The sequence below is a fragment of the Kogia breviceps genome, chromosome 8 (assembly GCF_026419965.1).
Source record: "Kogia breviceps isolate mKogBre1 chromosome 8, mKogBre1 haplotype 1, whole genome shotgun sequence".
NCBI lineage: Eukaryota > Metazoa > Chordata > Mammalia > Artiodactyla > Physeteridae > Kogia > Kogia breviceps.
In genome coordinates, this window is record NC_081317.1 from 88,429,631 (window position 1) to 88,455,667 (window position 26,037).

At 39.2% G+C, this 26,037-nt stretch overlaps 1 protein-coding gene and 1 long non-coding RNA gene across 2 annotated transcripts in view; one reads left to right on the plus strand and one right to left on the minus strand.

Moving 5' to 3' along the window:
• Positions 1–26,037, minus strand: part of LOC131761208 (uncharacterized) — a 112,995-nt gene that overhangs the window by 39,192 nt on the left and 47,766 nt on the right. The window lies entirely within an intron of this gene.
• LOC131761192 (phospholipid-transporting ATPase FetA-like) overlaps positions 1–26,037 on the plus strand; it is a 66,890-nt gene that overhangs the window by 7,292 nt on the left and 33,561 nt on the right. Inside the window, exons 3-10 of the mRNA XM_067039643.1 lie at positions 12,257–12,315; positions 16,545–16,658; positions 17,484–17,582; positions 19,207–19,268; positions 22,509–22,581; positions 22,946–23,016; positions 24,019–24,101; positions 24,835–24,993. Coding sequence (XP_066895744.1) covers positions 12,257–12,315; positions 16,545–16,658; positions 17,484–17,582; positions 19,207–19,268; positions 22,509–22,581; positions 22,946–23,016; positions 24,019–24,101; positions 24,835–24,993 — 720 coding nt within the window. The remainder of the gene's footprint in view (positions 1–12,256; positions 12,316–16,544; positions 16,659–17,483; positions 17,583–19,206; positions 19,269–22,508; positions 22,582–22,945; positions 23,017–24,018; positions 24,102–24,834; positions 24,994–26,037) is intronic.

The following is a 26,037-nucleotide window of genomic DNA, read 5'->3' on the forward strand; positions in this document are numbered from 1 at the left end:
ACCAAAGGCAGAAGGAGGGGGAGGGATAAATTAGGAGTTTGGGATTAGCGATTAGCAGATACACACTACTATATATAAAATAGGTAAATGACAAGGTCCTACTGTATAGCACAGGGAACTATATTCAATATCTTGTAATAAACTATAGTGGAAAAGAATCCGAAAAAGAATATATATATATATATAGCTGAATCATTATGCTATACACCAGAAACTAACACAACATTGTAAATCAACTATACTTCAACAAATAAATAAATAAATTTTTAAGAAAAAATATAGAGGACAAAATACTTTAGGGAGCAGTAAGTTCAAGGTTAATGAAGAATGTGATAGTCAATAAAGACTGATTAATTTATTCAACAAATATTTATTGATCACCAAATGCCACTGTGCTACATGCTGGCAATACAATAGCGACAAAACTAGACAGAATCCCAGCCCTAATGGAGATTATGGTTTACTGAGGGACAGCCTTTAATTAAGTAATAAGACATTAAATAATAGCACAGAGAAATATCAAATTATATCGATGGTAAGTGCTATGAAGTCAAGGTCATATGGGAGGCACAGTGGTTAAGACCATGGATTCTGGAGCCATACTGTCTAGGTTTGAATCCTAGCTCCACCACTTACTGTTATTTTGGGGAAAGTCTCTTAATTTCTTTATGCTACAGCCTCTCATCCATAAAATGGGGCTAATAATAGTGCTACTTCATAAGGATGTTGTGAGGATTAAATGAGGTAGTATTTGTAAAGTGCTTGGGACAGTATCTGGCACATGGTAAATACTAGGTAAACGTTTATGTAAAAAGTAATTTATAAGAGCTTGATGCTCCCATTCAGGAAGATAATTAAGAACTTGAATGTTTATAAATGTGGATCATTTCAAAAAGTCAAAATTTTTACCAATGAAAAGTAATTGGAACCAGTTTTCTTGGTCTGAATTCCTTCAGATAGGCTAAGTCTACCTACTACAGTAGAGTTACTGCTTGTGCTGTTTGGAGCAATGAGCAGTTAATCCTGGTCCATCCTGTTGGCCTGAGTCAACAAAATAACAGTGGCAAACCCAGTATTTGGCAGGTAACTCTGCCTTTTTCTAGGCTCTCAGCCTGTTCTGGTTGGAAAACACATAGTACATAGAGTGAATGTTGACTGGTTCCAGCATTTTGCTTACCTATTCTCTCCTTTCTATTTTTCACTACTTTCTTAGTTCGAGCTCTCACTGTTTCAAGCATTGATTATTGCAGCAATCTTTTAAGTCTTTATTCTGCAATCTGTTCCTCTGTCAATACGTCATATTAATCTTTCTGAAATTCCAGTTTTATCACATTTTTCCCTGCTCAGAATCTTTCTGGGACTCCTTGTCAGCTACTAGATAAAATTTAAGGTCATTAGCCTGCATTAAAAGCCTGACTTTATAGTCTTGTTTCCTGCCTCCTTCAGACTCTTCCTACCTACTGTACTATCATACAACTTGTCTAGTCTCAGTGCTAAAAATTTCATTAAGTTCTTTTTTTCTGCCTAGATATGTGTTCCCTACATCTATCAATATATTGAATCTATGTTCATCTTTTAGGCTTAGTGCAAGTCCTCTATGAAGCCTTCTCCAGCAACTCTAGCCACCAGTGCCCCCCACGCCCCTGGCATTATCTTTCCTTCTTGAATTCCTATAGTGCTTGATTTCTACAATTTTCAAAAATAATAGCCTTATTAAGATATAATTCACTTGTCATAAAATTCACCATTTTAAAGCATACAACTCAGTGATTTTCAGTATATTCACAGAATTGTGAACCATGACCATAATTCAATTTTAGAAAATTTTCATCATCCCCAAAAGAAACCCCATACCCATTAGGAATCACTCCCAATTCCCCCCACCTCCAGCCACTGGCAACCACTAATCTATTTTCTATCTGTATGGACTTGTCTATTCTACACATGACACATGCATAACATATATACATATGTATAGAATCAAGTAATATGTAGCCTTTTGTGACCAGCTTCTTTCACTTAGTGTTTTCAAGGTTCATGCATATTGTAGCATATATTAGTACCTCATTCCTTTTTATGGCTGAATATCATTTAATTGTATGGGCACACAACTATTTGTTTATCTGTTCATCAGCTGATAGACATTAACATTGTTTCCACTTTTTGGCTATTATAAACAATGCTGCTATAAACATTTATGTACAAGTTTTTGTGTGGACTTCAATTCTCTTGGGTTTCTACAATTCATTGTAAATCTTATTAATATCCTGCCTTGAACTTTTACTTTACTGTTTTGCATATATGTTGAGTTTATCTACTAAGTTATCTACCTAGCACAGTGCCTACAGGTTCGCTCTGTCCTGGAGAGTTTACAAGCTTGTCCCATTTATTATACTTCTCCTTTCCCTCAGTTTTACCACCCATACACATATATTGATACAAATATCATTATTATTATCATCACTACTACCACAACACAACAGTAAAAATTATTAATAAGTATTGATAGGTAGTTAAATTATACTAGGTAGTAAATTCAAAAGGGTGAGATACACTTGTATGTATTGACATGGAAAGATCTACAATACATATTATGAAAAGAAAAAAGCAACTAGCAGAGCAATACATATAGTAGCATCTCATTTGTCTAAAAAACACATATAGGTGTTTGTATATATGTATATGTTTGTAAGTAAATACTCTAAGGAAGGGACCCCCAAAGGATATATGCCAATTTGTTAACAGTGGTTTCCTTAGGAAAGGAAGAAGGCATGGGAAAGGAAACTTTATATTTTTTCTCTCTATATTTTTGAGTTTGGATCTTCTACAGGTAAAATATGTTTGCTTTACTTTGGTGATTTGAAAAACAATTAAAGAAAAAAGTGTAATCACAAAGGAAAAAAAAACTAAGTTGGAGAAACTAGAAGGAAAGGCCAGAAAAAGAAAAGAAGAAGAAATAGTAGGAAGGAAAAGGGCATAGATATTGCAGCATGTAGGGCAGAAAATTAATCAGAGCCTTAGTAATAAAATCCTATGCAACACCACATCTAAATAAACACAAAAAAATAGACATCAGTTTTGCACAACTCTGTGAACATAACAAACACCATTGAATTGCACATTTTATTTTAAATAGATGAATTGTATAGAACGTACATTATATCTCAATAAAGTTATTTAAAATAAAACAGACATCTAAAATTTTTAGAGCTAGTTTCTAGAATTCTGTTTGTTTAGAAAATTTAAAGCAACAATTGAATTAATTTGTAGGAACTTTTCTTGACCTCAATAAAAGTCAGGGTTGCCAGATAAAATACATGATTCCCAGTTAAATCTGAATTTTAGTAAACAATGAATAATTTTTTAGTGTAAGTATGCCCCATGTAATATTTGGGACATATTTTGTTTTTGTATTTTTATTTGCTAAATCTGGCAATGCTAAACAAAGGGAATTAAATTTTGAATCTTTTATAGTTAAGTCATTTATTTGGCATCACCAGAATTTGCTCTTAGATCCAGCTTTGTGTGAATGGCATTTTGTTTCTGATGGCCTTTATCATAACTTTCCCAACCTCTCATCTCCTATCCCAAGGAAGGTTTTATGATTGAGAAGCACTGAAAGTGATATCTAGTAGTTCAGTCAAACATGATGGATTTTACCTTTACCATTGATGAAAAATCATTAGTTCTACATTTCAAATGAGGTCAGAATGGTAAAGCACCACTCTCAACTCCCATCTCTCAGTTGATGTTTCTGTCAGCTTCTCCCTTGGAGAGGAAAGGGGAAAAAGCCAAAGGTCTCCAAGAGGAGTTGGAGGAGGGGACTTTGGTTTGAGCACATCCTGAATTGTGTCAGCCAAATCAATCTTGTATGACATCCTGTTAATAAATGAGGGTTTGCTTTTTTTTTGCTTTTTACTGTCTTTCTTTAGTGTCTTGTCCTTTGAGCAATTCTAGTCTTGTTCTGCTAAACTTGGACAGAAGAATTAGTGAAGCTGCAGAGGATGATCAGAGGCATGATAAGAGGAGAGCTACAGTAGTTCAAGAACTAGACTTTTCATGACATTCAAGGTTTTAGAGAGCTTCCTCTCCAGGTTCTTTTTTTTTTTTTTTAACATCTTTATTGGAGTATAATTGCTTTACAATGGTGTGTTAGTTTCTGCTTTACAACAAAGTGAATCAGTTATACATATACATATGTTCCCATATCACTTCCCTCTTGCATCTCCCTCCCTCCCACCCTCCCTATCCCACCCCTCTAGGTGGTCACAAAGCACCTAGCTGATCTCCCTGTGCCATGCGGCTGCTTCCCACTAGCTATCCACCCTACGTTTGGTAGTGTATATATGTCCCTGCCACTCTCTCACCTCATCACAGCTTACCCTTCGCCCTCCCCATATCCTCAAGTCCATGTTCTAGTAGGTCAGTGTTTTATTCCTCTCCTACCCCTAGTCTTTTCATGACATTTTTTTTTCTTAGATTCCATATATATGTGTTAGCATACGGTATTTGTTTTTCTCCTTCTGACTTACTTCACTCTGTATGACAGACTCCAGGTCCATCCACCTCACTACAAATAACTCAGTTTCATTTCTTTTTATGGCTGAGTAATATTCCATTGTATATATGTGCCACATCTTTATCCATTCATCTGTTGATGGACACTTAGGTTGCTTCCATGTCCTGGCTATTGTAAATAGAGCTGCAATGAACATTTTGGTACATGACTCTTTTTGAATTATGGTTTTCTCAGGGTATATGCCCAGTAGTGGGATTGCTGGGTCATATGGTAGTTCTGTTTGTAGTTTTTTAAGGAACCTCCATACTGTTCTCCATAGTGGCTGTATCAATTTACATTCCCACCAACAGTGCAAGAGGGTTCCCTTTTCTCCACATCCTCTCCAGGATTTATTGTTTCTAGATTTTTTGATGATCGCCATTCTGACTGGTGTGAGATGATATCTCATTGTAGTTTTGATTTGCATTTCTCTAATGACTAATGATGTTGAGCATTCTTTCATGTCTTTTTGACACTGCACTCTATCCACCCCCTTCAGTCATGCTGATTATCCTCCTGTTTGCTGACCTTAGAAAGATCAACAAAGAATTAGTCCTAGCTGGGGTTTCTCTTTCAGTCCAGCTGTTCTGTGATTATATAGATACTCTCACAAGGAGGAGGAGGTGATTATTCTCCTTTGGAGGAGTTTGGACAGAAATCTGACCATGATTCAACAGAATGTGTTTCTAAGCATTTATTCACTTGGGTGCTTGTTCATTCAACAAATATGTGTTAAATCCAGGGCCTAATGCTGAGCTAACCAGTGGGATACAGAGATTTAAAGAAAAGAAAAAAGAAAAAAAGACATGGTCTCTATCTTTAAGGAGGTCTTTGTTTAGTGGGAGAAGATGGAATTAGAAGTATTATAAATGAGCTGAATGTAAACCATGAGACATAGCAATGGGTAGACTGAATCAGAAACAGGTAATGAAATGGTGATGAGACAGCAAATTAGTTACTGCCTCTTCTGCAAGACCGCAGACCCTGGACTTTCCCATGATGACTCTCAGCTATGTCATTTAGCTATTCTTCACACCATTCTTTAGATAGAAATATCATCCGGTGACTGCACTCCAGATATCTTAGAGATGCAGTCTGGAGAGATGAAATATAAATGTTCTTGTGTACCCAAGACTGGAAGCCATATGGGTAGCTTAATCAACTGATAGCTATAATATTCCCTTTATGCTTTTTGACTACTAGGATAAATTGTGATCATTTGGAATCTAAGAAATTCCAGAATTCCTACTGTAAATTGACTCCAACTAATCTGACCAGAAATTCCAGAACTTGGTCAGTTATCCTTCCCCTGGCACTCTCTTCACTGATTTTTAGAGATGGGTAAGTTTCAGTCATATGCATTAAGTGACTTGGGTGAAATCACCTAGGCCTGTTGATCTAGAATGACAGCAGGGGGTTATTGCTGAGTTTCTCTCACCAGCACCTGGGCTTAATTGATCTGGGAGTCTGGTGGTGTAAGGAGAGGGGACCTTGACTAATCTACTGGTTAGACTTGCACTCCTAAAGGTCATCTCACTGCTCTTCTGTCTTTAGTTGGAAAATCCTATTTGTGATTGCTTTCCCACTGTGAGCAAGGAGGTATTTGCTCAGAACCTCCTAAGACTGATTGCCTCCTGACCACCTGGCCTGAATTCCTTTTTCTGCCTCCCTCCTTCTTCCTCCTGCTTCTTTTTCTTTCTGTGTGCCACTTTTTCCAGTTCTCTTACAGAGCCCATTTTCCTTTTTAGTTTCTGCCATTTCCTTGTCTGGGTGCATCTCCAATTTTCTGTAGCTTTAACTCCTAAAACTTAAGATTGTATTACATCAAGATTGCATAAGAGTTATGTTTATCACTCTAGCATTTGATTCAAAACTCTTAAGTAGGGCTTCCCTGGTGACGCAGTGGTTGAGAATCTGCCTGCCGATGCAGGGAACACGGGTTCGTGCCCGGTCCAGGAAGATCCCACATGCCGCGGAGCGGCTGGGCCCGTGAGCCATGGCTGCTGAGCCTTTGTGTCCGGAGCCTGTGCTCCTCAACGGGAGAGGCCACAACAGTGAGAGGCCCATGTACCACAAAAACAACAACAACAACAACAAAAAAAAAACACCAAAAAAAAAAACTCTTAAGTACATACTTAGAGGCTTCTCCTACTTTGACATTTCTGTTCTACTAACATCCCACCAAGGGATTTTCCATCACTAGACTGTGGCTTTTGTACCCTTTCTTCTTTACTGGCTGAGTCAGCTTAGTATATCCACAGAAGATAGCTGAAAGTTCAAAATCTACTTTGAGCACAGACAACTGTATCAGTGATGCTTGTGGAATCTCCTTGACATAGCATAAGATAAAGGACAAAAAAATATCATTTAATGAGTACTTTTGATGTGTCAGTTATTATGTAGACAGTATATGAGTACCATCTCATTTAACCCTCATATTAGCATATAAGGTAGATTTTACTATCCCGTTTTACACATGAGGAAACTAAAGCCCAGAAATGGAAAATGACTTGCCCTAAGTCACTTAACAGTTTAGTCACAAAGCCCAGTCTAGAGCTGCTAAAATTTTTTGAGCATTTTTTGATATATTGGGAATTGTTCTTAAATGCTTTGCATTCCTCAATTTATTAATCCTCACAATAACTTTATGAGTAGGTATTATTATCATTCATTTTACAGATGAAGAAAATGAGTCTCAGAAAGGTTAAGTAACTTCCTCAAGGCTATATAGCTGGTGAGTGAAAGATTGAGATTTGAACCCTGGAAGTCTGACTCAATTGTCCATGGTTTTTTTTTTTAACTGAAATATAGTTTATTTACAATATCGTGTTAGTTTCAGGTGTACAGCAAAGTGATTCAGTTATATATTTTTTTCAGATTATTTTTCCATTATAGCTTATTACAAGATATTGAATATGGTTCCTATGTTCTTTTTTTTTAATGTAAATTTATTTATTTTTGGCTGCATTGGGCCTTCGTTGCTGCCCACAGGCTTTTTCTAGTGGCAGTGAGTGGGGACTACACTTCGTTGTGGTGCGCAGGCTCCTCATTGTGGCAGCTTCCCTTGTTGCGGAGTACGGGCTCTAGGCGTGCAGGCTTCAGTAGTTGTGGCTTGCAGGCTCTAGAGCACCGGCTCCATAGTTGTGGTGCATGAGCTTAGTTGCTCTGCGGCGTGTGGGATCTTCCCGGTCCAGGGCTTGAACCCATGTTCCCTGCATTGGCAGGCAGATTCTTAACCACTGCGCCACCAGGGAAGTCCCAAGTTCCTGTGTTCTTAACCACTGTGGAAGCCTGCCATGTTTTTAACTCTAAGTCAACTGCACATTTTATAATACCAAGTTGCCTTGCTTCACCAAGATGTCTGACCCTTTCATTTCAGTGATTTTTACCACCCTCAGGCCAGCTCTCAGCACAGGTCCTTGTGAAACCAGGCCTTCGCTGAACAGGCTGCAGACTCAACCCTTAGTTCCCAATGAAGGATTATTTTCCACAGTCACCAGAGGCTAGAGCTAGGTGTTTGTCCCCTTGAATTCCATAGCCATGACTACTTCAACTAGACCATCTCCTAGACTCTCCTTGTCTAAGCTAATTTTCAATATTCTGTAGTTCTAACTCTCATCCATAATTCACATTTTGTCACTCTTGTTTCAGCCAAACAGAAATAAACTTTGAATTAACAAGTTATGGGGAAAACACTTGGTCATCCCAGTCTTTCCTCAACAGTATTCACAAGCCCTAGGGAATCTTGAATTAATCTTACATTATCTCATCCAAAAATTTTTTCTGCCTTTATTATCTCAAACATGACTTGCTACCTTCTTTCCTTAAGCTTGTCTTCTTTTTCTCTTGGACTTTTAGTTTGTTCTCCCAGATGGTTGTGCAAACTGAAGTGTTAACCACTTTTCTCATTGATCCTGCTTTTCCTTTTTTTAGAGGCATCTTATGAAAACCAACTTTCTAGCCTTCAGTTGCTCTTTCCTTCCTGGTGAAAATCCTACTTTCCTTCTTCTTTCCTTTTCTTTCATAGCAGGTCTGGGATCAAAGAGCCAGAACTAGGTGTTGGTTAATGCTGTCCCCCACTTAGAAGTCTCAATCTGTCTCCACCAACTCAGGCTCTGAACTTTGGGATCTACCTGCTTTACTTTACTCCTAAACTCAAAGAAGGAGGTATGTATTTAGTTGTTTTGCAGAGCCTCAACTCCATGTATCCCTTGGGGTTGCTGGGCTTAGAGAGAATAGCCTGTTCCACCCAGATAAATTGCTGGGAAAACCTGTTAGACCTTTATTAAGTTAAAAAAATAGTTAGTGATATCTAGGATTAAATTTAACAAGAAATGTGAAATTCAATAAGAAAATATAAGAACTTCATCAAGAGGCATAAAATAATATTTTTGAATAAATTGAGAGGCTGTGCTGGTCTGTTGGGTATGGTTGGAGGGGCAAATGGCATGAGAGAGACTGGTTTCATTCACCAATGCCTGAGCAAATTGAGTATGAACATAGTAGAAAAGTAGCCTGCTCATGGATTGGAAATCTCAAAGTCAGGAGAAACACCAGTACTACCCTGGTACTCTGCCCTAATCAGGCAGCCATCTGGGCCCCTGAGAAAGTCCCTGCAGAAAGAGTATAGGTCATGCAGCACCTCTACATCTTAGACACAGCTAAATTATCTGAGCCATACATGTTCCACTGCTTTGGATAACCTAAGCTATAATGGTTAGCAGAAGCTCTTGTATCACCAGATTGTAAATAAGCCACTAACTAGTCAAAACAGAGTACAGCAAAACATCCTGTCAGTCCCATCTCAACTTCCCCTATCTTTATTCAGCTAATCCTAGTAATCACAAGAATGAAACAAGAAAGAAATACACTAGTCCAGGAGAACAAACTATAAGCTGTGTAGCTGGGTGGTAAACTAGCCCAGGGAAGACTTATAGCCACTTGTTTATGTATTGCTAGCAAGCTGATTGTACAGACATGATCATCATGCACAAAGAAGTGGCTTCCTGGGGGCACACCAGTCTCCCTCCAGGGATATAGTATGCTCCTGGATGGGGGACTAATAGTGCAAAAAGGTCAACTCTCTCCAGATTAACCTGTGTAATTTCCAAATCTGTATACTCAAATCCTTGAGTAAAAGGAGGTAAACATCCCAGTTTCACCTTTCCTACAATTTGTGCATATCTCTGAACTTCAAGCACTGCCCATTGTGCAGACTTTGGCCCCTTATATTTTCTGTAAGAAATTTAGTCTTGTGCTGATTTCATGATGTTTAGTAATTTTTTGCTGACAACCGGAGGAGGAATAAAGGAAATTACATGAAGAACTATAAAAGTCCCTGTCTTATCATTGGCTCTCTCCTCAGCTTTCAGAAGTCTACCATCTTAGCCCCCTGAGGAAAGCAGTGTGATTTTCCAGACCTGACTGTTCTTCCCATGGGAGGTATCTCTGCCTTTTCTAATAACCCACTTTCACTCCATCCACAGAATTTTAGTGAATAAAATTTTATTTGTCTTCACCTCTAGTCAAAACTCTAATCTTGAGCAAACTGGACAAAATGATTCTGAAGTTTATCTAGAAGAGAAAATAGACAAGAGTAGCCAACAAGTCTTCTTTAAAAAAGAAGACTTGCTACCCTATATTAAAAGTTACATAATAAAAGATGAATGGAGGGAGGGATAAATTAGGAGTATGGGATTAACAAATAAAAACTACTATGCATAAAATAAGCAACAAGGATTTACTGTATAGCACAGGGAATGATATTAAATATCTTGGAAAATAATCTGAAAAATATATATATATGTGTAACTGAATAATTTTGCTGTACACCTGAAACTAACACAATATTGTAAACCAACTGTACTTCAATTTAAAAAATATATTTTTAAAGATGGATAGAACAACGGAACTTAATAGAAAACCCAGAATTATATTCAATATGTTAGAATTTAGTACGTTATAAAAATGACATTTTAAACCAGAGTGGGATAAAATATTTGCAAATCACATATCTGATAACTGATTTCTATTCAGAATAGATAAAGAATGCATAGCTCAGTGATTAAAAAGATAATTAACCCAGTGTAAAAATGGGCAAAGAAATTAAAAAAAAAAAAATGGGCAAAGAATCGGAATAGACATTTCTCCAAAGAATATATATAGGACTTCCCTGGTGGCGCAGTGGTTAAGAATTCGCCTGCCAATGCAGGGGACACGGGTTCGATCCCTGGTCTGGGAAGATCCCACATGCCATGGAGCAACTGAGTCTGTGTGCCACAACTACTGAGCCTGCACTCTAGAGCCCGCGAGCCACAACTACTGAGCCCGCGCGCCACAACTACTGAAGCCCACACACCCTAGAGCCCGTGTGCCGCAACTACTGAGCCCACGTGCTGCAACTACTGAAGCCTGCACACCTGGAGGCTGTGCTCTGCAACAGGAGAAGCCACCGCAATGAGAAGCCCACTCACCTCAACGAAGAGTAGACCCCGCTCGCTGCAACTAAAGCCCTCAGGCAGCAACAAAGAGCGAATGCAGCCAAAATTAATTAATTAATTAAAAAATTCCTTTCTCATTTAAAAAAAAACAAATCAAAAAAAGAAGGTATATAAATGTTCAATAAAACACATGAAAAGATACTCAATGTCACCATTAGTCATTATGAACATGAAAATCAAAATCACAATGAGATACTACCTCATATCCACTAAGATGGTTAAAATAAAAAACACAGTCAATAACAAGTGTTCACAAGGATATGGAGAAATTGGAATTCTCATACATTGTCAGTGAGAATGTAAAATAGTGCAACTGCTATGAAAACCTTTTTGGCAGTTCCTCAAAATGTTAAAACTAGAGTTACCATGTGACCCAGCAATTCTACTCCTATGTTTATACCCAAGAGAAATGAAAACATGTTCACATAAAAACTCATACATGAGTGTTCATAACACAGGGCCTGATACCTTCTAAGAACTCAGTAAATGCTTGTTGAACCAATGAAGAATTGAAGAGGCTATAGGAGTGTTTTATTCAGGACAGAAAGATCTATTGATAATATACATTTTTAATACTTTTCATAACACGATAATGGGCTACTTGCAATAGTTTGTAACACCTATGTGTGTTGATGTGATGATTTTGTTATGTGTTGTTGTTATCAGGCTGACTCCACTAAATTGCAAGTCCCTTGAAGTCAGGACTCTGCCTTACTCATCTTTTTATCTCCCCACAGCATCCAGCACACTGGTGTCTGTGCAGTAGATACTCAGTAATTATTTATTAATTCAAATTTAGTCAAGCAACTTTAGGAAATCCTGCCTTGGAAAGAACCTCAGAAATCTTAAACTATGGCTCTGTAATTATGAAGGAGGACTGGGTTTCTGTGTGTGGCAGTAGTGTTGGTGCACACCAGCCTGTTGTCTGTGGAAACATAATCTAGGATACTAGAAGCATTAATGGTGGAGAACTCCTCAGAAGTTACTTGTCCTCTTGCCTCCAGAAAGCTTCGACACTTTAGGGTTTCCATTTTTATTATATTTCTTGATTCTTTGAATAAAGAGACAAAATCCTATTTGTGGGCAGATATCCTCACTGAGAAAGTGTGAGAAGCTAGTGAAGTCTTCATTAGCAGCCAGCATCCCAGGCTGATCTACAGAGGGGCATCCTTCTCATCATTTCTCTCTTCTTTTTCAGAACAAGAGAGGTATCTGCAAGCCAACAACAGAGAATTTAACAGTCTGTTCGGATATCCAGTGAGTATCAAGTCTCTAGCTATTTCAGGAGGGGGCTGGTATTTTCCTCTAATAATCCCCATTGTCAGTGAGGCAGGAAATTCTTTGTAGATGTAGATCCTACAACATAGGTTCTACTTTCTTTCAAGCTCCTATACAATGAGGGCTGGTACAGTGAGGGCTCAGAAACCAAATTAATGCAGTGACCTAGACTCGGGAGAATGTGTCTCAAATTTTGGGTTTTATATATATCTTCTAGAAAAGAAATACTGTAGCTTGCACAAATGAAAGCATAGTTCCACAACTTTCTTTTTTCACTTAGACATCTCTCTATGACAATATGTATAGACCTTCCTAATTCACTTAATAGCAGCATAGTTTTCCATTGTATCAATATACCTTAATTTATTCAACCAGTTTCTTATTATCATTTTAAATGTCTCCATTTATATGCAGGTGTCCCCTCCAAAAAATTTCTCTAGTGTTTTGCTATGATAAATGGTCCTAAGTGAACACGATTATACTACATATACTTCGGCACATTTGTGTGAATATACATTATGAGAGTTTCCTTGAAGTGAATTGGCTGGGTCAAAAGGAAAACACATTAACATTTTTGATACATATTGCCAGATTGCCCTCTAAAAAGATTATATCCATTTATATTTCTACCTAAAGACTGCTCACTTCTCCATATTCCTGCCAAACTTGATATTATCAATCTTTTTTATCTTTGCCAGACTCTTATTAGATGAAGAATGACATTTTGTTATCTATCTTTCCTTAATTTTGAGTGAGAGCAATAATCTCTTCATGTTAATTAGCCTTTTGTATTTCTTTTTATGGAAACTACTATTAATGATCTTTGCCCATTTTCTATTGGATTCTTTTTTCACTTTTTCATTTATTTATAAATAAGTAACTCATAAAAAGATATATGTTTAAAAGTCATGCTCCAACACCCTATTCTTGCCCTCATCTCTGCTCCCTATAGGAAACCACTTTTATTAGTTTCTTGTATATTCAGCAGTGCTTCTTTGTGCAAATAAAGCAAATACAAATATATATTCCCATTTTCCCACTTTCTTAAATTATTCTGAACCTTATCATTATGTCCTGGAGATGTTTTCATAATTATAATTTCATGATAGCTTTTTCCTTCTTTTTTCAACTGCATAGTATTTCCTAGGCAGATTTAGCATAGTTAATGTAACCATTTCCTTTTAAATTGACATTGGATTATTTCCAATCTTTTATATACAAGCAATTTTTACATATATGTTACTTAGTGCACATGTAGATATATATATATAGTGCTATAAGTATATCATAGATATACATAGATATACATATCTGTAGTCTCTGTAGGATATTTATGATTTCTGAGTTAGAGAGGCTCTGGATAATAACAATATTTAGGATATGGCCATGGGAACAGGTTTCCCCCTCTCTACCTTCTAGAACTACATAAGAAGATCTATGGTGCAGTAAAACTCGGTTTTGGCATCAGACAGGCCCGAGTTTGAACACTCAGGTTAGTAAGCTCTAGTCCTTACTAACCTTGTATCCTTAGGCACATTATTTAACTTATTTTCTTCAGTTCCCTCATCTATAAAAAGAGCATAATAACGTTCACCATACATGGTGACTGTTAGAGTTAAATATGGTTGTGAAAAAAAAAAAGTTAGCTTTCTTTCATCAAGAAACTATTACCCCTTGACAAAAGGGTACAAGTTTCATTCATCTCTGTAACTACTGTTCCCATCACAATATTTGGCACATAAATGGCATTCAATAAATATATGCTGGATAGTTGATGAATAAATAAACAGGTTTGACTATTATGTACTTAACAACCATTTCATTTCCCTGCCTACCCATTGCTCATTTTCATCCTGTTTCTCTAATTACTTCCATTCCTATTCCTTTTCCTCTTCTCAATCCCCTAACTACTTATTTTTATAATATACTTGGCCTTCTGTTCTCTATACCCCGCTTTAGCAGTCAAACAGGTACCCCTGCCCAAATAAATAAATATGCCCAAACCAAAATCTGCCACCTCTATCATGCCAAAAGAACCACACTGAGGAATTTCATAGTTAAGCAGATGTTCTACATTCTTGAGATATTGCTTCTGGTTTGACATTTAAGAGTAAAACAAAACACTCTAGTTGTCAAGTTAGTAAAGAAGTACTGATATGTTTATCTTGAGACAGAATCAGGATAGCTTTTGTCTTTGTTTTCTAAACAAATGCTACCCAAATGAATAGAAACCTGAAATACATTAACTATAAAATCAAATGGAAAATCAGTAGTGAAAGCCAGCTGCTTCAGTAAGGCAAAAGATCAAAAGAACTTTGGATCCAAGTATCAGAGTCGTCTGGACTTAGACACCGAGAAATTCAGAGTATCTTATGATCAAAGAAAACTATTTCTATGTTAGAATAACCTACTCTCAGAGCTACAAAGGACCTTAGAGGTCATTTAGTTAGAACTCCTTTCAAGACATACCTGTGAGCTCTCCAGGATAGATCTTGTTTAACTCTTTTTCAGCCTCTACTAGTATAGCCCATAATAGAGCTGTGAACAGAGCAAACCTTGAGAAATGTATAGTGTTTGATTGATCATTAATTGGAAAATCATGGAGAAACACGAAGGAAATCCTAGGTTTAACTTGGATCTTTAAACTCCTAAGTGCTGTGCTTCCCTGGTGGCGCAGTGGTTGAGAGTCCCCCTGCCGATGCAGGGGACATGGGTTCGTGCTCTGGTCTGGGAGGATCCCACATTCCGCGGAGCAGCTGGGCCCATGAGCCATGGCCGCTGAGCCTGCGCGTCCGGAGCCTGTGCTCCACAAAGGGAGAGGCCACATCAGTGAGAGGCCCGCGTACCGCAAAAAAAAACCACAAAAAACCAAAAAACTCCTAAGTGCTAAAATGTTTGACCAGCTTCCCTTCCCTAGGGAAATAGACCTTAGGCAAGGCTTGACTGGGTAGCCTATCTAGCCTCCCAAGGCAAGTTTTAGCCTTAGTACAGAATGATGTTGGTTCTCTGACAGAAGAGTTCAGATGTCTTCCCAAGGTAGGACCCAGCAAGAGATTCTTCACACTTGAGCAGTATCTGTATTTCAGGACTGCAGGTGGGTTTATTCTTTCATTAGGCCCTATAGATGGAGACGGTGGGGGAGAAGCCCTGTCCTTAGGGAATTATTTGGTCTCATTCTTCTGCTTTTCTTGAGCTCTTAGATTCAAACTCTCACATCTTAGGTCAAACGACTGAAGACCCCAAAGTAGAAAGTAAGATGGTCTTTTCAACATCTTGAGATCAGGATTGAAGAGGTAGCAAGTCCCCATTTTCACTAAGCAAAATAATAGCTTAGATGTAGGCCAAAACTATTCAGACCTCTGTCAGGACAGTTAAGGGGCAAGTGAGTCTCCATTGCTGACAGAAACCAGTGTAGGAACCTTCAGTGGGCTAAGGTTGAAAGACAGTAATTTGCTTTTGGCATCTCATATCCTTCAGCATTGAAAGCAACATGTAAAGGCACAACAAAATGGGTTTGCCAGGCTAAGAAAAGCTTCGTTAGAGAGCTCTGAGTAAGCTAACACAAATGGCAAACTTGCCTGCTATTTAGGGCTGAGAAGGACCTTGGGTCATAGGGTAAGATGAAACTGAAAGATTTCTGATTCTAAGAAAAAAAAGCATTTGGATGGCTGTACAAGTGAACTGAGGCTCAGGCGACAGCACAGCCTCAACTCTGCAAGTAACTGTGGTCTTGAGCAAATAAATTAACCTCAGTGCCTCAATTTCTGCACCCTCAAAAGTTGATAGTATATTACCCCCTTCATATGGTTGTGAGAATTAAATAAGTTGCTCCATATAAAATGCTTAGAATAGTGCCTTACACATAGTAACTATTCAATAAATGTAAGTCTTTACTGTTGTTGATTTTATTATCATCATTATTATCAATGGCATCAGTAAACAAAGAATTCTATTCAAGGCATAAATAAATCCTGCCTCTCCTAAAAATGTCCCATATTGATCAGCTTTGCCAACTTTGCATACTCTAGGCCTCTCTAGGCCTCAAAGAAAAGGGGGTTGGGAGAAAAACACTTCTTCTCTCCTTCCCCCACTATGTTGGTGAGCTATGGCTTTTTCCTGTTTTATGAAGTGGTCTTGGTCCTTTTTGTTAAGACTGGGAGGTGGGGTCTTTCATTCGTCTAATTGTGCTTGTGTTCTTTTACTCACAGAACAATAGCATCAAGACCTCAAAATATAATGCCTTTAACTTCTTGCCTATGAACCTGTTTGAACAGTTCCAGAGACTTGCAAATGCATATTTCCTCTTTTTGCTTTTCCTACAGGTATTGCCTTTTAGGGCCTTTTCCACAAAGTATTTTATCAGCCTCTCTGGGGCCAGGTTATGTAATCAGTCCTTTTCCTCCTTAAACTGAGAGATGTCTTCTCTCTTTAGATAACAGGCAAATGGATGGCTGGAGTCTCAGGCCAGTCTCCTAGAGTAGCTGTGGTCAGGATTAGCCAGGATGAAACAAGCCTCTACAAGAGGAAGGGGACAAGTCGCCAAGTCCCGAGTAAGGGGTGCTCCCTCATCATGGCTGCACGGCCAGTTCAGCTTAACCATAAAAGGCCACAGACTTGACTCTTCACCCCAACCTCAGCTGCCATCCCATTCCTCCTTCTTGTCCCAGCCTCCCTGACAGAAAGTTAACACACGGGAGTGCTGAGGGAGAATGGTTTAGAACATAAGCCCAGGGCAAGGAAGCCGAGCAGGGTAGGCACAAGTTGGGAGAGAGAGACGGATCATCTCATTTCCCCTTGGCTGGAGGGGTGTGGGAGGTTACGTGGTTTTCCCGTGTCCACTCTTACAGCCCTACCCCCAGCACCTTCATTATCAGAGGAGAAATGGCTCTTTGCCATCAAGACAAAGGTATTAGAGTTCAGGACAGATACATGGCAATTTACCATCTCCTCTTCTTTAATCCTTTCTTAGGAGCTGTTTACTGATATTTGGGTGGTTGTCTGGAGGCTACAACAATGGAAAGCAACTAGGATAGTTGAATTTATTATAAATCTAGGGAGGGGGAAATGGTGGTAGGGTGGGGATTGGGAGGGAATACACTGTCCTTTAAGTTTTTTGACCCAAGTTTCTCTCCCCGTCCCTCTTTCAGTTGATTCCCCAGATCTCCTCCTTGGCATGGTACACGACTGTGGTACCCCTGATGGTGGTGCTGTCCATAACAGCAGTGAAAGATGCCATCGACGATGTGGTGAAGTGGCTTCCCGGGCCTCTAGTCTCTCACTGTACCTAGTCAGGCTGTGGGGGGCAAGAAGGACTCCCCAGGACTACCTTTTGCTAGGAAGAAGCACTGAAAGGAAAGAGGTGTTTCCTTTCCCTATGTCCTTATCCATCCCAGAGGAATATGAAATTCCCTTAAGCCCAAGATTGGTGAGCCATACATGGCCAGAAAGGGGTAATGCAAGGCCTTTCTCTTTCTTCCTACTGCCACCTTTTTCCAGGTTTCCTTCCATCTCCTTTTTAATAACCCACCTCTTCCTTCAGTTAGCTCTCTCTGGGTTTGCTCTCATCCTTCTTTCTCCATTCACCCTTCTCCCATTTTTGTATTCCTCTTCCCTCCTCCCTCTGTCCCCTCTGCTTTCTCCTGCTCTTATCTCCTCTTTCCACATTCCTCTTCTCCTCTCCAACTCTCCCTATTTCCCTTTCCAACTTTCAGTTCTATCAGGTACACATAGCTAACAACCCTCTGGTTTTAGAAAGATCATGACATAACAGAGGCTGACTCCTTTCCTGGCCTTAGAGGGAGAAACTGGCTCTCAGTGAGTGCTTCATGGCTTCCTCTTTGCTTCTTTACAGCCGGCCCAGCAAGGAAGGGTGAGGGTGAGGAACCAGCACTATGCCTACTAGTGGGATTTGGGAAGTCCATCCTGTTGACCTGCTTGAAGCTTCCCTAAGAGAGTTCTTCTGATTTTGACAGGATAGATTTTTATACCAAAGTTTGAAAGCAGGGTGTTTCTCTAGCTCTTTCACTCTGTAACTCTTTAAACCCAGAATTAGCACATATAGTGGTTGAAATTTCAGTCACAACTCAGGTGTGCAAAAATATAACTTAATTTTCTATAACTAAATTCAATGTAGCTCATAACCAGCACCTCACCATCTCAACCCTTTTTAATGAAAGCTGAAAAGTAAACTTGCCAATTCAGGATAACCCACCTAGTTACTTCTGGTTTAGAACTCAGTCTCTTTAGGATAAATATTCTGACAAATTCAGGATTCTTTCTGCCCTCTTCCCAGTGCTACCCTTTTTGCAGGGAGAAATCTCAACTGGAAGGAGGGGATTTGTGTGAGTCGTAGCATCAGGACATACCCTTATTTGTCACCTTCTTATTTGGTCTTTGAATGGACCTCTATTCCTCTTTCCTCACTGTGTCCATGGTAGAAGCTTCTTATGCTGACTGTGGTTGGGGGTGAGGGTAGCTGTATGCTTGTGAATACTTAACTTCCCTGCACCTACCAAGGTATATGAGGTTCTAGTCCTACCCCTCATTTTGCATTCTCTCCTCTGTGGCTTTTGACATAAGTTGTTTGTTCTCATTACCCCAGGCTTTGGCTCTTGCTATTAAAGCCAAGATTTTGTCTCTTTCTTCTCTCTTGGTTCTTTTTCTGACCTCCATCCCCAGCTTCTCAGAGACAATCAGCTTCTTGGTCTGGTTTCTATGGTAGAAGGACTTGGGGTTGGGAGGGTGAAGGAGGGGGCGTGAGGGAGAATTACAAAGAAGGGGAACTACATTAAATAATACTTCAAAATATTAACCTTCTACATGCAGTTTGCTTTATGTCTATTTCCTGAACTTTTTCTTGTGTAATTTTAGAAAAGGCACCAAAACGACAATCAAGTCAACAGTCGTTCTGTTCTGGTGCTGATGGATGGCAGGTAAGTCCTAGGGAAGCCAGTTTAGGTTGGACCAACTCTGGGAGAGGATTGGCTTTGCTAAAACTTGATGTGCTGGGTGCTTTGTAAAAGTGATTCAGGACGGTGAAAAAAGCCTCAGGTTGGACATAAGAAGAATTTGTTTCTAGATCTAGTATGCCCTGAACTTCCTATGTGACCTCAGACCTCTCTGGACCTCATATTTCTTATCTATAAAGTGAAGATAATATTCTCTACCTTAGAGGATGCTTATGAAAATGAAAACAAAATAATATATATTAAAGCAATTAATAAATTATGACATGGTATTAATATGCAAGTGGTTATTACTAGTACAGTGGTCAGCATGGAGACACCTGTCTTTAGAACATCAATCGACTCTACATGGCTTATTGACCATTCTACTGTAGCCTTTGGTTAGGACATCTTTTTGTTAACAATCTAAAAAAAATATTGGTGTTGACTCCATTGCTGTAGTGTTTGGTCATATCTATCTAGAGTATTGGGTCAATGTTTGTATTTTTTGTAGGGTCCTGCAAAATTTGAGCAATTTACCTTTGGCAGGAATAGAGGGAGACAGGCATGATTTCTATATAAGGCAAAATGTGAAGATTATCATAGGAATTAACAAAAATGAGCAATCATAGCTGACTAAAGGAATCAAGGAAGACTTTCTGGAAGAGGTGATATTTGTGCTGGGCCTTAAGAGATGGGAAATAATTCAACAAATAGAGACTGTATGAAAGGAAAAGTGACCAGTGTTTGCAGAATCATGACTGCAAAGAAGCACAAATCTGAAGGAATTCAAGATTGAGGTCCAGTCTTTTTTCATGGTGACCTTACAGAATACCCAGGAGCTATATTTTAAAAACATATTTTTAGGGCTTCCCTGGTGGCGCAGTGGTTGAGAATCCACCTGCCGATGCAGGGGGACACGGGTTCGTGCCCCGGTCCGGGAGGATCCCACATGCCACAGAGCGGCTGGACCTGTGAGCCATGGCCGCTGAGCCTGCATGTCCAGAGCCGCCTATGCTCCGCAACGGGAGAGGCCACAACGAGAGGCCCGCGTACCACAAAAAAAAAAAAAAAAAAAAAAAAAAAATTTAAATTGAAGTATAGTTGATGTTCAACATTGTACAAGTTACAGGTGTACAATACAGTGATTCACAATTCTTAAAGGTTATACTCCATTTATAGTTATTATAAAATATTGTCTATATTCCCCATGCTGTACAATATATCCTTGTAGCTTATTTTATACGTAATAGTTTGTACCTCTTAATCCCCTACCCCTATATTGCCTCTCCCCAGTGGTAACCACTAGTTTGTTCTTTATATGTGTGTCTGTTTCTTTTTTTTTATATTCACTAGTTTGTTGTATTTTTTAGATTCCACATATAAATGATATCATAAAGTATTTGTCTTGCTCTGTCTGACTTATTTCACTTAGCATAATACCCTCCAAGTCCATCCTTGTTGCAAATGACAAAATTTTCATTCTTTTTTATGGCCGAATAGTATTTCATTGTATATACACCAGCAGCTATAGTTTTTTTTTTTTTTTTTTTTTTTTTTTTTTTTTGCGGTATGCGGGCCTCTCACTGCTGTGGCCTCTCCCATTGCGGAGCACAGGCTCCGGACGCGCAGGCCTAGCGGCCATGGCTCACGGGCTTAGTTGCTCCGCGGCATGTGGGATCTTCCCGGACCAGGGCACGAACCCGTGTCTCCTGCATCGGCAGGCGGACTCTCAACCACTGCGCCACCAGGGAAGCCCTACAGCTATAGTTTTAAACATATGATTCTATTATGTGACATGCTTGGGCATCTAATTCTGTTATTTATTGTGTCTGCTGATTCTTACTCATGGTGGATTATTTCCCTAAGTGTTTTGGTCTGTTGAAGCCTCTCATAAGATACAACTAAGAAAGTCAGTTGTGATTAAAAAGAAAATTAGAAAAGAAAGGAAGGAAGGTAATAGAAATAGAAAGAAAAGATAAAACTGAGTGTATAAGAAATTTGCAAGGCTAGGGAGTTACCAAATGAATTTAGTCAAATGAACTTCCCAAGTAGTTTGAGCACTTAGATTTTATAAGATTATTAGAGAAGAATTTATCATAGAGTGGTTTTAGAGTAGGAGTTCACAAGCAGGGCCCTAGTCGTTAAACTTTGTAAGCCAGTGAATGTCTGACTAATGTAACACTTAAGGTGAGTTGTCTATGTTCCAAAAAGTGGCTTTCTTTTTCTAGAGCACATGAGTTTGAGCAGAGCTACTATTGAACAAAATTTGTTTTTCAAGTTGTGATTTCTGTCACTTTAATGTCTCAGTAATTCTGGCTACAAGCACATCTTTAGTTAAAAGCCACATTTTTTAGCTATCAAGAGGAATGAGCCACATCTCCTAGAAGTGTTCTCCCAGATATATTATTAAATGAAAAATGCAAAGTGCAGAAAATTATGTATCTATTATGTAATTTTTAAATGTTTATCTTGTATGTGATTATATGGATTGATATTTTCTCTAAAGAAATGCAAAAAATTACTCACAGTGGCTACCTTGGGGGAAGCAAAACTAAAATCTGAGGAGAGAGGAGACTTTACTTTTTCCATTTACATACTTTTTTTTTAACTTTACTCTTGGCTGCACTGGATCTTCTTTGCTGTGCACGGGCTTTCTCTAGTTGCGGCGAGCAGGGGCTACTCTTTGTTGTGGTGCGTGGGCTTCTAGTTGCGGTGGCTTCTTTTGTTGTGGAGCACGAGCTCTAGGCACGTGGGCTTCAGTAGTTGTGGCTCACGGGCTCTAGAGCGCAGGCTCAGTAGTTGTGGCATGGGCTTAGTAGCTCCGCAGCATGTGGGATCTTCCTGGACCAGGGCTCAAACCTGTGTCCCCTGCATTGGCAGGCGGATTCTTAACCACTGCGCCACCAGGGAAGTCCTTACATACTTCTTAATTATTTGAAATGTTTTTTTACCATATGCATATATTGCTTTTACTTAAAGAAAAATTATGTGCATGCATGTCTACATATACCTTTATAGAATGTTAGAAAACTCTTATATCCTTATGTCAAGAGAAATGGGCCCCATTCTTGATTGTAGCAAGGAGTATCACAAACCCAGTTTGGTCCCCCTTTGAGCCTTGAGTTCATCTCAGCTTTTTTTTTTTTTCTTCTTGATTGTCAAAACAGGGCTGTGGGGAAATTCTCAGAGCAGGCATGCAGGCATTCAAGGCTCACTTTCTTGCAGGGTAGTGACAGACAAATGGATGAATGTCCAAGTGGGAGATATAATAAAACTAGAAAATAATCAGGTTGTCACGGTGAGTACCTCTTTGGGCTGGGGCTTTTTCTCTTTTGGCTTGAATAGGAACCCTTTTAGCAACTTCTGTGACCACTCCTTTTGGTGACCTTCACCTTCCTCACTTTGCTTCCAGAGATCAACATCTCCTGTGGTAAGAATTTGTTCTTGTCCATTTCTCACCATAGCTACAGGTAAAATATGACTAGTTTTTGGAGAGGGGGTGTGTGGTAGCAGTGATGGGTCCTAGACAAAGAAAGTAAACCAAATGTCTGTAATATTCTTAAGATGAACATCTGTTCCTGAGGTAATTGCTTTTGTCACACTGTAATGTTAAAAGTCTGCCTTCCTGCCTTCCTTATCTTCTCTGACTTTTCTGACCACAGGCTGATGTACTATTACTCTCTAGCAGTGAGCCTTACAGTCTGACATATATAGAAACAACAGAACTGGATGGGTGAGTGTTCCCCCCTGATAGTCCATTAAGACGGTTGAGCCAGCTTAGAGTGATTTCTCACTGAGGGAGAACATGATGCAGAGAATGAAGTGCTAAAAGAGGCTAGAAATATCTTGATAAGATAAGAGGCCAGACTCTTGGGACCTCAAGTCTAAGGCTGCACTCTTGACAGCAATAATTTAGCATCCACTGGTACAGAATCTGGGCAAATAAACTCCATATTCTCCATCTCTAAACTGGAGACATTCTGTCTGACTATATTCAGTAATGCTGAGTGGTAGGAAAGACGTTAACAGAAAGAACTGTAAAATTTCAGAATATAGTTCCAAAATTTCCAGGGGGGGAAATGAATATGGAGGTAATTATGTACTGATAAACCATATTCTAGAAAGGATTTAAGGTAGAAATTCATTAACGTACAAAAGCTAAGATCTTCGGAGTATAGAGGCCATCTTCAGAGAGCTTGTCCTGTGGAGTTTTGTATCGATCTGCATCCTTACAGCTATTCCTCTTGGTGCCCACAAACTTTTTGAAATGTGGCTTCTTTTTTACTTCTGTCTCTGTGCATTCTTGTATCAGCAAATGGCTAAGTGGGATCCCTTCATGGTTCCTGTAAATATTTATGAGATGAGGAGTATGTTTACTTGGAGGTATATGCACATTCTTGCCAGGACCTGCTCCTTATTCTTGAAGGGAACAGGTACCCCCTCCAAGTTGTCTTGTGATGTTTCTTCAGCTTTTCTAGAGCATCTGACCTGAAAAGTCTCATAGGTTGGTTAAAGTAGTTGATATGTGTTTCAGGGAGAGAGGGGAGCAAGTGGGCTAATACTCAGCTTCCCTGTAGAACCATCCCACCTCAATACTTTTCTTGAGAGAGGATAACAGTGGGAGTGACTCTCACAGCTCAAGCCTACAGCCCAAGCTCTATTGGCAACAACTGTTTTCTAAAGTAGGAGAAATTGGACCTGTGCTGCTGTTATGTATGTGCATTCTTTACTCTAGTGAAACCAACTTGAAAGTGAAGCAAGCCATCTCAGTTACCAGTGAGATGGAAGATAACCTGAAGCTGCTGTCTGCCTTTGATGGTGAGTTAGGAAATAGGTTTGCCAACCCAAATTTTTATTAGTAGATGTCTGGTTAAAGTGTGGTACATCCATACAGTGAATTCTATATAACTTATTAAAAACGATGTGCAAGTTGATATTTATTCACATGGAAAAATATTCACAACATATTAATAAGTGAAAAAAGATTGCAATACACTATGCACAGTATGTGTAACATAAACCTGTTTAGGGAAACATATGTATATTTATGAGTACATGTATAGAAAAAAACTTGGAAGGATGTGCTACAGAAGTTTAATAGTGCTTATTTCGAGGCAGTGGGTGAATTTTACTTTCTCCTTTCTCCTTTTAATGTTGTATATGTATTTACAATGGGCATATTTTACTTTACTAATCATGAAAAAGTCAAATTATTTCCATTTTGAAAAAGTACTAGGTTTACTTTAAGTAGTTTTAAAATTTCTTCAGATTCAGCTCATTTGATCTAGAAGTACTGATGGTGATAGGTTATCATGTGGGTTGTTCTCTCTTTGGATGACCCATGTCACAGAATTACTCTTCTTTGATGCCCAGAACCCTTTGTCTGCCTGGTGAGAAATGGGCAGTGGCTGAGAAAGGATAGGCAAAAGATGTGTGTATATTTTGAAAAGGGGATGTTCTTTCCTCTTTTCTGTTAAGCCTCCTCTCTCCTGTTAGGAAAGAATTAAGATTACAGAGTCAGGACTCTTATTCCTTCTTTTTTTTTTTTCAGGGGAAGTGAGGTGTGAGTCTCCCAATAACAGGTTAGACAGATTCACAGGAATACTGATTTATAAAGGAAAAAATTACGTCCTGGATCATGACAGGCTGATTCTCCGAGGCTGCATCATCAGGAATACAGATTGGTGCTATGGCTTGGTAATTTTTACTGGTACGTCTTCGTGGGGGCCACAGACCCCCAGCCTGCTGGGTTCTATTAGTAGCCACGTTGTGGGTACTTAGTTTTCAGCATGCAGATATGGTGCTCAGATATGTACCAGAACACTATGGCTTTGAGACAGATAGAAAGGGAGGCAGGTAGATGGATAGATGGATGGATAATTTAAGAAAAAAAATGACTTTTTTTCCAAGCAATGAGCTGCCAGCATATCAGCCCTGGCTTTGTTAGAGGGAGGCTTTGTGTTCCAAGACCACAGAGCATTCATAAGTATTTCTAAACATATCTGGACACAAGAGAAGGTATACACATAGAAGTACACATAGTATTAGCATATGAAAGGGGAACATGTGAAAGGGGAGAGTGTACATGTGGATTGCTCCCATGAGGAAAAAATAAACACAGCGGTCATTATGTAGAATATAAAATACAATTTGAAGTATTCATGCCAGAGAAAAGGCACATGAGGCTCATTAGCAGTGGCCCATCTTGAGATGGCATTTAGAACCATAATCACTTATACTTATTGAGGGATTTTCTTGAGTTATAAGGTAGTGCTGGAAAATGGAGGAAGATTCTGTGCCACCCTGTGCCCTCGGTGACAGTGGGCACTGATGACAACCACCACAGTAAGATAATAATTTCCAACTCTAGTCCCAGTGGCCACTAAAAGCCCTTTAGGGCTTCCCTGGTGGTGCAGTGGTTGCAAATCCATCTGCCAGTACAGGGGACACGGGTTTGAGCCCTGGTCCAGGAAGATCCCACATGCCGCAGAGCAACTGGGGCAGTGCGCCACAACTACTGAGCCTGCACTCTAGAGCCCACGAGGCACAACTACTGAGCCCGCGTGCCTAGAGCCTGTGCTCCTCAACGAGAGAAGCCCCTGCTCACCGCAACTAGAGAAAGCCTGCACGCAGCAACGGAGACCCAATGTAGCCAAAAATAAATAAATAATTAATTGATTAATTTTTTAAAAATGTTGGTTCCTATAGGAGCTCTTATTTTTAAAAAAGCTCTTTATTTCTACTTACTATCTGT